This window comes from Plasmodium vivax, chromosome 2 (genome assembly GCF_000002415.2).
Source record: "Plasmodium vivax chromosome 2, whole genome shotgun sequence".
In the NCBI taxonomy this organism is placed as follows: domain Eukaryota; phylum Apicomplexa; class Aconoidasida; order Haemosporida; family Plasmodiidae; genus Plasmodium; species Plasmodium vivax.
The window spans coordinates 149,721-162,059 of NC_009907.1; the positions used below are offsets into that span (position 1 = coordinate 149,721).

The 12,339-nt window shown below is 32.9% G+C and overlaps 1 protein-coding gene across 1 annotated transcript; it reads right to left on the bottom strand.

The window, feature by feature from the left end:
- Positions 1-3,921: 3,921 nt before the first annotated feature.
- PVX_097025 (ABC transporter, putative) lies at positions 3,922-9,102 on the bottom strand (the record flags this gene model as incomplete). Its single annotated transcript, XM_001612630.1, has 1 exon — positions 3,922-9,102. The coding sequence occupies one exon, from the start codon at positions 9,100-9,102 to the stop codon at positions 3,922-3,924; it is 5,181 nt and encodes a 1,726-aa protein (XP_001612680.1).
- Between the last annotated feature and the right edge of the window lie 3,237 nt (positions 9,103-12,339).

Here is a 12,339-nt window from a genome sequence, read left to right on the forward strand (position 1 = left end):
ACGGCCCCAAAGAATTACATGAGTACAAGCTACGTGCCTGTGCGCGATTCGCAGTGCGTACATTTTCGGGAGCCGCGCCTCAGCATTTTTATGTACGCACCATGGTATGTTTTACGCCAGGTGCATCGCTCATTTATACATGAAAAAATAGCATTCCTATGCAAACATGCCCCATTTTAAATGAAAGGGATAAGTACATATCGCTGAACTTAACGCGTGCGTTCTGTGCGATATGCAAAAATATGCTCAAAGTGTAAACACAGGATGCGTCATCTGATTTCAAGCCCAATGTTTTTTTTTTTTTTTGCGAAGTGCAATTTCGCAGTAAGCACAAAAAATAAAAAAAGCTCAGTTGAGTGAAAGAAATCCCTCTTTTCTCAAGCACGCAAAATGAACACTGAAATTTTAAGTAAAATACGTAAGTGTAAAATTCTCAGTGTGACAAACGCAAAGAAAAATCGCCCCGCGTATCATCACTTTTGATATGCGAAAAAAGTGTATTATTGGTCCCTCTTTTTTTTTTTCATAAAATGGCTGACATTTCATCCTTATATGTAATGATTGCCCATCGCTTGGTGCACCCCTTAAATTTGTCACTTAAGGCTAAACTGCAGGATGATTGACTCTCCCGAACTGGTCAAGCAAAAATAACGAAATGAATGAAATGAAATGCCAAGGTTATTTAACAAAAATACCATCCATTTTGAGCATCTTTATTGACATTTAAAGGGAAAAAAAAAATACCATGTTCATGTTCAAGTTTGATCGTACGTTCCGATGATAACAAAACAAACGCGCGAACAGTTCTCCCATTTTTTAACTTCCGCTCTGCACAAAACGAACCAACTTTTCACCCACTTGTTAATTTCTTTAAAGCAAAAATTGAGAAATGAATTTTGTGTGTGTTTATGTACGAATTATGATTCGCCCCTTTTGAGCTGTTCAAAATGCGGATGCGCAACTTGTGCCATGCCATGTTCGCTTTTTAAAAGCTTTCCTCTTTGGAAAATCGTCAAAGTGGTGTATATATTTCTTTCCTGTAAAAAAAATGCATTCCATCTGAAAGTTGCATGTAAAAAAAGGAGATGCTTCAAATATGTTGACGCTTTTTCACATATATATATACATATATATTTTTTTTTTTTTCAATTATTTGGGCATACCAAGAGAAAAATGGCCTGTGGCACATATCACACGCGCATTATGAAATGCTAACTCTTTCCATGCGGGTTACACTTTTTTTTTCACCCACTGATAAATTTTTACGCAGAAATGTTCCAATTCCAAATAGTGAAAAATTGCCGCTCGCATTCCCATGCAAATAATGCTGAAAAGAAAAAATACAGAGACGCATCGACATGTGAAGAGGATGCAAATGTGCAAGTTACGCTAAGGGGAACCGGCAACAAGTTCTCTGTACAAATGGTACATTTTGTTCGCATACGCGGATGTGTAAATGTGTGCGTGCACGTCCCCCTTAACGATTTTTTTTGTTATTCAAATGTGTGTAAATTTTCCCCTTATTTTTACCAGTTCAAATTTCACCCAAATCGACGATTTTACACCCCCCCCCAAAGATCATCTCCCTTTTTGGTAATCCTTTTGGAAGAATCTCCGTGTCGTTTTACTCATTTTGCGTCCACTTCACCAAGATGAGTTCCCCACTGCTGATATTTGCATAAACATAAGTGATGTAAAAAATAGTGACGCATGCAACTGCGCGTATGTATATACGCATACTTTTTCTGCTCAAAAATATGCTCATAAACAGCCCCTCCCTCAATTTCAACTCTCCAATTTTTCCAACGCGCAGATTGTAATTCACGCTGGCAAGCGGACTTTCCTCAAATGTGAACAAGTTGGCAACTATCAAAATGGAGAAGCGGTAAAGTGAAGAGGTGAAGAGGGGAAGCCAAAAATGGAGTGATGTTCCTTTCCAATTAAACGCACATAAAACGTTCCATAATTTTCTTTACAATACAGGTGGAGCAGAAATAGCGCATCCTTATGCATATTCTTTCAGACCTTTTAACCCCCATGTCCGCAAATTACTCATCTGTCTAGTGCCTCCCAGGTTTACCCGTTTTCTTCCCTTTTAAACGTTCCACAGGTATTCGATTCTGCTTTTACTGATCTTTTCCATCGTCTCCCACATGGGAACGGTGTGCATGTGTCTATACGTGTGTATTTTACTCTGGGTATATGCAAAATAGGTAATCATTTCTGCCTTTGCTTATTTGCTTTTTCTTCTCATTGCGGACATTTGTTAAGGTAACGCAGAGGGGGATGGGCGTATTATTTTTTGGCACAATTACCGCTTCGATGATCCTACTAATTTTCAACATTGTTAACGTCAAAGGTATTACACACTCAGATGTCTTCTAAAATGAGGATACAGAACTCTCCTCAAATTAGCGTATCACCCTTAATCACTTCTACCCCCCCGTTTTCTTTCTCAGACGTCATTTATGCATATTCCTTCACGCATGTCTCGTTTGAACCTTCGCAGCGGACGAACGTATTCCCCGTCTTGTCCACCACACCGTTCGATTAGTGCATTAAAAATGCAAAAGGTTTCTACTTTGTGAAATATTTTTTACAAGTACGAGCAGTAAGCACTATTAGGGTGCAATGTGTATACGGCACTTTATTGAAATTGCAATTTAGAAGGGGGGTCATTTTCTAGGCAAAGACAGCGTTATTTAAAAGGAAAAAATAATAATAATAATAATAATAATAATAATAATAATAATAATAATAATAATAATAATAATAATAATAATACGTCTTTTTTGTGATGTAATTAGCAGGAACATGGCGAAACGTACGTGAATGATGCATTTGTTGTATGTACTTTTATTTCCCCCCCCCCAAATCGATATGCATGATTCGTAGAAATAAGAACGGAGAAAGATTGTGCCAAATGGGCGTACCGGTAAAGCACCTCATTTTGTTTCCCTTGTTAACACACACGAATATGATGTTACAAAAGTGAAAGAACAAGTGGGAACATTTCACTCTCCTCTTTTTCATTTCCGCTTTGTGAGGGTGCAAAGCTACCACTCTGCTTCGCAAAGCGTAACCTTTTTGCTCTGCCCTATTTGCGCGCTTCATCCCCCTGTTGTAAAAGCGATCTAGGTTTACTTCTTTCCTCGTTTACAGTTAACGCATCGCCGCTCATTCGCGCAACACTGTGAATAAAAGTAATTTATGAAGTAGACATTTGGGTGATGGCAAAAGAGAGGGATGCCTCCCGAATGCGTGAAAATAAGTTTGCCCTTGCGGCATATTCCACTAGCAAGAGGCACAAAAACGTGGTTACGCTTTTGTCTTCTTCCCTCGAGCGGGGTTCACTTATTCTCTACATCATTTTGCGGTATGTATATGTGACAATTTTTGCCTTTAAAAAAATGCGTCCCCCCTTTTAACGAATGAGGTAAATTTGAAAAAGGGAAAAGGACGTAGGACACTTTGGGCCACCTCCATCAGTCTCACGAATTAACTTCACCATTAAAAAGGAACACACCTTAACGGATGAAATGCGGTTAGATGAATGTAGGACCGCCCATTTCGTCCTAAAGGTGCATTTCCGCATTACGCATCTATGCGCGCACGTGTGTAGGAAATTTTTTAACAGAAGCGTTGTGAATAGGTGAGCATTGCTTTGTGTCCATTCCATTTTTTCTCACAATTGATTTTAAGAACACTGATGTATGCGATTTATGCACTTCACTAGTTAGTGATTATTCTTATGTTACGTTCATGTGTGAAAAAGGAAAAAAAAAAGGCGCAGCAGTGTAAGCTTTTAAAGCTTGCAGCAATTGGTGTAGGTATAAATTGCGCAAAATGGAAGTTCCCATACCACACGTCGAACGTGGTATATACAGGCACACATGTGAGCACATTTGCGAAACGCCCCAGTTAGCCGTCCCTTTCGAGTAACTGTGCCAATTCGGACTGCGTCTTCACATCTTTGCAGCTGCAACGGTGGGCCACCTCCCCCCTCCTTAACACATAAATAAAATCACAACAGGATAACGCGTGCGTGTCGTGAGAAATGATTAAAATCGTGTTATCCGGGAAGTAATTTTTTATAATATAATTAAACGGTTTTGCATTGCCAATCAGGAAGTTATTCAAATTCGAGTCCACACTATTAAAATTAAAAATGGGAATTTCATCAATTAGTATCAACTTATATTTGTTCCTATTTAAGAAAAGACGAACTATAGACAAGTACCGTATGCAGTCATCCGTCAGAGAAATAGTGTTGCTCGAAAGGTTAGCCTTTCTTTTCCCTTTTTTTTTTTTCTCCCTCTCATCATGTGCATTTTCCCTTTGTTGGTGTATATACTTGTGCAAATCATTCATGTTCAATTTTATGCCAATCAAATCGAAAGCGTTAACGATTTCTTCATCTGTGAAATTTCTATACGGGTCGATAAACGTTCTGACGTTCCAGTTGTGAAAAACGAAAGAGGACTGCGGCAAAACGGTGATAATGTCATTTTTCTCCCTCCTTGGGAGAGTCCCAATGTCTCTTCCTTCTACTGTTATTTTTCCACTAACAGTAGGAATGAGCCCTAAGATGGACAAAATAATTGTGCTCTTCCCTGAACCTGACTTGCCTACGATGCCGATTTTTTGATTTTTCAAAGCGTAAATAGTGACATTTTTTAAGGATGGATCTTCATCTGTATAACAATATTTATTGCTATTTTTATCTAGAACAACTTTTTTCTTATAACTGACGAATACGTTCTCGAGATAAACACCGTATTTTTCCTTCGATTGGTCTATGGCTGGTGGGTCTACAATACCGGTAGGCAAAGGGGACGTACTTTCTCCCGAATTGTCAAATTTACCTTTCATCTCCATTTCGTCACATTTGGGAGTAACCTCTCCCCTTTCTTCCTCTAAGCAGTATTTTTCATGCGGTAATTTTGAGAACTCCTCTAGCCTCTGCACACAGCACATCTCTTTCTCCACATAGGTATAATCACACAGAAGAATTTTTGTGAGCACCCCAAGTCTTGAGGAAAAAGTAATACAATACCCAATTGTGCCTATAATTTTTTCGTAATTTCCCCCTTGGTACAGGTTTCCCATTTTGTTGAAAAAGATATGAGGATGCATAATGAAATAGCTAGTTAATATTAAAAAGATAAGCCTGATGTAGAAAGATGCCCATATAGTTATTGCCCACTTTAGAAGGCAATAATTTCTGAAGGTCTCTACGTAACGCTCGTATATACCTAAATGGTACCAATTCTTTTCGTATACGTTAATTACGCTTTTTCCCGATATGGTGTTGCTATATATGTTGCATAATGGGGAGTGACACCTTAGGTACCCCCTTTGAGCCTCTTTACACCCTCTGGAAAATTTTTTAAAAACCAAAGAATATATTAAAAAAACAATGAAAGGAAAAACAATAACGGCATCTTTCACCATACAGAATAACAAAATGATTGACATAAGAAGTCGAAAAAAGAGGAAAATGAATTTATAAAATCTCTTTAAAAATCCATTGTCTAACGAGTAAATGTCTGTAACAAACCTATTTATTATGTTACCCAAATTGTTGTTGTAGTAGACATACATGGGCACGCTCAAAATGCTCTTCAGCACATCTGTGTGCACCTTCACTGCTGAAATTACCGTGCCATATATGATAAACATGAAACAAAAAAAAGATGCTATTAACGATATTATTGGCAATATCACAAATAATTTTAAATACTTAATTTGATGTTGCAGAATTTCATTCGAATGCTCTTTATCATTTCGTGAAATTATACTAATCATGCTTAAAATGAAAAATTTTATTTCATCTGTAAAGATAGATATAAACATGAAAATCATTATGTACAGTATTAAAACGCCTCCAACTTTGCTCAGAAACCACCTATATGTGGTTAATTCTATGTTTCCTTTGAAAAACGATTCATCTTCATCATCCTTAGCAGGAGAAACATTTGCGCAGCTGCTTCTATGCTGCAAAGTTTGCGACAAAATTGCGTGCCTTTGGTTGTCTAGTCCTGTTGCGCAAGTTCGTTCTTGTGCCATCTGGTCAGCGCAGCCATTTATGTTTTTACCCGCGTTAATGATATAGTCATTTTCCAAAAAGGGTTTACGCCCTGCGGTACGCCCTTCGTCAGATCCCGCCGAACGGGTGTTATTTCTTTTGGAGGAGCCCCCCTCGTTTGCCCCTTTTATTTGGCTTCCACATTTCTCGGGTTCTTCACCTTCTTCACCCCCCAACTCGAATTTTGTGCCGCCCATGCTTGACTCTGTTCTACTTACAGCGCCGTCTTTTTTTATATTTTTGCTTTTTACATAATCTGATACACTTCCCGCATATTTTAGGGTGTAATTCTCTAACTGGTAAATATCCACTTTGTACTGGATATTCTCAAAAAGGTCATTAATAAAAAAATTGTGAAAAGTGTTTTCATTCATAGACACAACAAAACTGCAATAGTCTTTGAAGCTCTTATTTTCCTCTTTGCAAAATAAATTATAAAATATATTTTTAGATATCGCTGGGTCTAGAGATGTGAAAATATCGTCCAATAAATACAAGGAAAAATCGCTCTTCCCCCTTAGGCATTTTTGAACATGGTCCCCATCGAAGGGAACAACACCCTGGCAAAATGCACTTATTTTGTCTTCCTTACCATTTGAAAAATCAGTTCGACTATTTTTGTTGGCAAAACTGTCATCTACACGCATTTTTTTCTCACCGTTAGAGCTCAATTTATGCAAATGCATGTAGTGATGATATAGAGCTCTCGCCAAGGAAATTCTAACCTTCTGCCCTTTACTTAAATTATGATCATCGTTAACGTACCGCATATCACCATTTTTAAAGGAACTTATATCATTTAGCAACTCACTCTGCTCAACAGTGTAGCGGTAAATCCCTGAATTGTATTCATTTCCAAATAAAATCATGGACCTTATATTTCCTATGGACAACCAACTGTTCTGGGGAACGTACAAAATTGGCATATTATACAACACATTTTTAACATATAAAAAACCGTGGATCAACTGAATGTCTCCTAAAATAGATTCGAAAAAAGCAGTTTTGCCTGATCCAACATTTCCAATAACTATTGCTAAGGTATTATTTTCTAAGCTAAAATTTATGTTCTTCAAAATGTACTTCTCATACCTCCGATCGTGCCTTTTTGTGCCAAAAAAAGCATTTTCTAATTTTATTATCAAATTGCTTCGCTCCTCTGTTACATTATCATCCTTGTTATTATTTTTCTCGTGTATGCTACTACTACTGCCGCCATTGGAGCAGTCAACTCTTGTCTGGAAACACACTTTCTCTACATCATTATCTGTACTGTAATTTACACCAGATAGTATGTTTCGATTTATAATGTTTATGTGTTTCCCTTTTCTATAAAAACGGGAAAACCTACAACATTTTATCAACCTGTTTTTTAACTGGATGAAATGTTTTCTGTACCTAGAACAATGTTCTCCTTCTTTTTCGAAACATTCTCCATCATCTGATGCGTTAAAATAGTTGTTCATTTTTGAAACGTACCTAAAATAATTGTTAATGTCGTTGTAATATAAATGGTGATTAACATACTTATTTATACGCGCAATATTCACTGTGCCTTCTATTATGTTATTCATTAAATTAGGAAAGTTAGATGCACTTGAAATTAAAGATTTATAGACAAATAACGGCATAATAATTGAACTAAAATTAACTTCCTTTTGATTGTCCAATTTCTCCCTTATAAACAAAAAAAATAACAACACTTCAACTATGTCAGCTGAGACGGCACTTATAAAAATGCCTACAGTGGCCAAGTAAAGTCGCACTTTGCAAAACAGCATTTCCTTTTTTCGAACAAAATTTATATAATTAAAAGCAAATGATTCCCAATTAAACATTTTCATTAATTTAAATTCTTTCAACACATGATGTGTATTATCTATTCTTTGATCCCTATATTTTAAATACTTACTTTTAAAAAGACTTGGTAAAAATGAAAATAAAATCATTGTGCTGTACAATACAACAGACAGTGATGCTCCAGTTTTTACAGCATTAGAACCCATCCTCAAGTAAAATACATAAAAAGATAAATAAAATTTGACAAATATATTAGACAGACTAATGACAGCACCAACAAAAAGTACTAAAGAAGGAGTATCAGAAAACATAATATTATAAATGTTTATGCTAGATGTGTCCTCTTCCCCCATATCTTCTTCTTTTTTCGTCCTATTCTTTTTAAAAAAATTTATTAAATAAAATTTTTTTTTAAATAGATTATCACTATCATTTTTTGTACAAATTTTAGTCATACAAGAAGGATTTTTTTTAACACTGTTACAGCTTTTTCTTTCCATTACACCTAATGGCGTATTCAAAGATTCTTCTCTATTTCTATACACAGAATGATTCGTTAAATCGTTATTACGACTATACAGGTTAATTTTGTAAAGGAAATGTATTAGTGATATTTCCATATTTACTAGAAATTCATAATAATAAAAATTCAAAATAGAATCAAAAAGAAATTCAAAAAGTAATAAACCAACGATGTACAATCCAAATATTACTTTCGAATTATTCAAAAAAGCGGGGAAAGATGGAATAGTTTCACCTTTTAAAATGAGCATATATTTGTCTATAGATCCTCCAACAGCAATTATAAATAAGGTTTGTAAAACGTTAAAGATAATTATTGAAATTATGCGAACTTTAAACGTTTTAAAAATTGTCCACACAAGATTGTTATAATATACATTATATTCCTTCTTTGCCTTTATGTCTTTTGAGTTATGACAATGTCCTACCACAAAACTACTTTTTTCATAAAAATGTTTAGAACTACATTTTCTTACATAAATTTTTCTTAAATTTTGTTCCAATTCAGATGCATAATGTGTCACACTATCATTTTTTCGTAATGTAGGAAACTTAATTTCATCTTTTATAAGATTATTTAGCAATTTTGTCACCCAATGAAAGGTTATAAAACTAAAAATGGATACATATTCTGGTTCTTTTTCATCGTTGTCCTTATTTCCGCGTCTTACCCATTTTTTAAACATAGTCATATTTTAATAAAATAAATGTTTGTGTAAGGTTAATTTGGCTTATTTTTTTTACACACGTGTTTGTATATTTAAGTTGACAAAAAAATGCTTCGAAGTCGGTAAAATGTGTTAAGATAGGGTAACACCTTTCATCTTCAAATCATGTAATGTTGCGCTATTAAAAAACATACACGCCATAAGTTTTATAAGAACTCGATCTGAAAATTAAATGCCAAACTGCATATTTGTATACCGAAACAGTAACAACAAAATTCAAGTACAAAAAACAAATCTACAGACCCTTAGTTACTACTGAAATGTGCTTACAAAGGGTTAATATGAATAAGCTCGAAAATTCATTAAATTAAAAAAGAATTTAAAAAACGTCCTTGTTAAAGAATCTTCATTTCATATAGCATATATGTTCTTGCTACAAAGCATAAAACGCTATTAATTTAAAAAAAAAAAACATATCAGAAAAAGAATTTTGTAGATGTGACAAAAGAATTAAACAAAAGAAAAAAAAAGAAACTATTTATTTTAAATATATCGTGAAATTCAAGAGTGTTAAAAACGCCATTTGAATGTATATTATGCAAGTTTATAAACATATTAATCGCATTGAAATAAAATTTTTTTATGTATGAATTTTTTTTAAAGCGCAATAAAAAAAAAAACGAAGTCAAAGAATAAATGTAAAACAATATCTGTTCTTAAAATATATAAATAATATGAATTAAGCATATTTCATGATAAAATAGATGCATCTTAAAAATTGAAGCAATGTTGTGATGGAAAATAGAACCTTAAAACTCTACATATTAGCTAGTTTTGTACACTTAACTTTTTTATGGGTAAAAGCGTTAATACAAGTCTATAGGACATACAATATTAGTAAAAAAAATTGTGCTAATAGAGTTATATCTACAGACATACTGGGATAGTTTAACCTTTTTTAGGATTCTAACTTTTTTCACTCTTTTTCCCAGAATAAAAATGATTCTTTTTCAGTTTTGCAATAACTACAGAATTTCCATTATTTTTTCATGACGTGAATCCTGTATGCTTTAATAAGAAACAGGTGTATAAAATTAAATGAACGTTGGTTCTTCTTAGTTAAATGATAAAAAGCTTAGACAGTTTACACTTTATTTTATCATTTTTTACTTTTCCTATGTATGCCTTCTTCACTATCGCATATTTTTCCAACATAGTTAACAAACCTGAAATAGTTTTTAGAGCAACATATCTGTTTTACTAAATAAAACTTCGTTTCGTGTGTAGAGTATGTTCAGAGGTTCATTCTCATCGTTTTATGCTTGTATTTACATTTCATCTGTGCTTAATTATAACGTCTTTAATTTGTTATTTATAAATAGAACACATTTATTCATGTGTGTTTTTTTATTTGCTTCTCTAAGTTCTTTTTGTCTTTGATACTTTTTGGTCCATGTCATGAATTAACCATTCTAAATCATATTTCCCCCCTACAGAATATCTAAGAAGGCATAATAATGTGTATGCTTAAACGATCATAAAATTGAAATAAGTGTATAAAATTTTGTTAATTTGTGTATGTTCATTTTAGAAAGTGTTGCATGAATTATAAAAATTGGACAACATTGCATGTAGTCATATGTGCTCTCACTTTTATTGCATTATCATTTAATCTACAAGGTGTACGTCGTACAAATGTGAGAAAAGAATTTAATGTAAAATTGACCACCCTTTTTTAATTTCTCATTGAATTATAAATGATTAAATGGCTGTTGTCCGATACAGCATAATAGTGTTTGCAAGTGTTATTTTTTTCCCTTAATGCATTATAAGAATTGAAAAGTAATTCTGCCATACTATTAATGACTCTGTTATAGCAATTTTAAAGGTAGATAAATTACAAGCAAAAAAAAAAAAGTAGTTACTGGATAATGCAAAAATAATCTAAAGATATTTTCCTCTTTAAAAATGCTAATGCACACTTTGTTTTTTTATAAAATTCGGCAAGGGCGTCTATTCTATGTTAACTCAAAAAAAGGGTAACATAAGCTATTGTTGGTAGCCTTTCAATTCAAACATATATGCACCGTGTACGAAATGTCTTTCGTGGTTTCCAAATGAAAGGGGTTTAAATATTATGTTAAGTTTAGAGAAGGGTTCCATTTTTATAGATTTATTTTAATACCATTTTTGTGAGTTTTGTAATGTGCATCACCATGATAACTATGAGTTTTATTTTTGTGTCATTCTTTTTTCCCCAAAAGTATGCATATTAATGAAGACAAAAATGATTTTTTTTTTTTGCTAAAAGTTTAGGTATTGTAATATAAAATGATTATGCCCATGATGTATATTTTTATAAAATAGATAGATCGTCCCTTCAATTATTTGCATACATATTAAAGGAGCGTTGTTATGTGTAAAATAAGTAAAACGACAAGAACCTTTAAGATTGTCTTTCTTTTTATATAAGACAAAGTAACAAATGTGCATTTAAATGTTTATAAAATAAAGTACTATTCTTATGTATCTTTAAAACATTCATATTCGTTTAAATTCATTATAAATGAAAGTTTCAAATTAACAACAAATTTATATTCAAAAATAATGTAGTTTAGTGCCACATAGGATAGAATAGAAGCAAATGATAGAACGAACAAACTTCATATTTCCTTTAAGCAGAACTAATAGGATTGTCTTATTAGTTACCTTAATTTTCGTTATATAGCAAAACATTAACATTTGGATAATTCTTTTAAAGATTGCATTTGTGTTGATTCTCATCATTCCTATACAATATACATTTTTATTCGAATACTAAATATAAATAGACAAAAAAAATGACATAAAAAGTATTAAAAAATAGAGATAAATATTATGAAATGTTATTATATATATGTAAAATAGTAAACCATAATCAACAAAAGAATACATAAATTAGAACAATAATACAGACAGAAATTGCAAAAACAAACTATATGTGCAAGTATAAAAAACTAAACAAGAAAGAAACGACTTTATTATAAAGCTTATATTCAATTCAAATGTGTTAAATAAACTTTATATATGTCTAAAAGGAACGTACATGTTCTTAAAAATATGCAATATCATATGAGATACACAAAATATGATATGAACCAAAGCAAAATATAAAAGTTATTATGTCAAAAATGTTAGTATATGAGAATAAAACTCAATATATAATATTAATAAATAATTTAATTAAATTAAGAGTAATAAGGAATAAAATATAATAAAGAA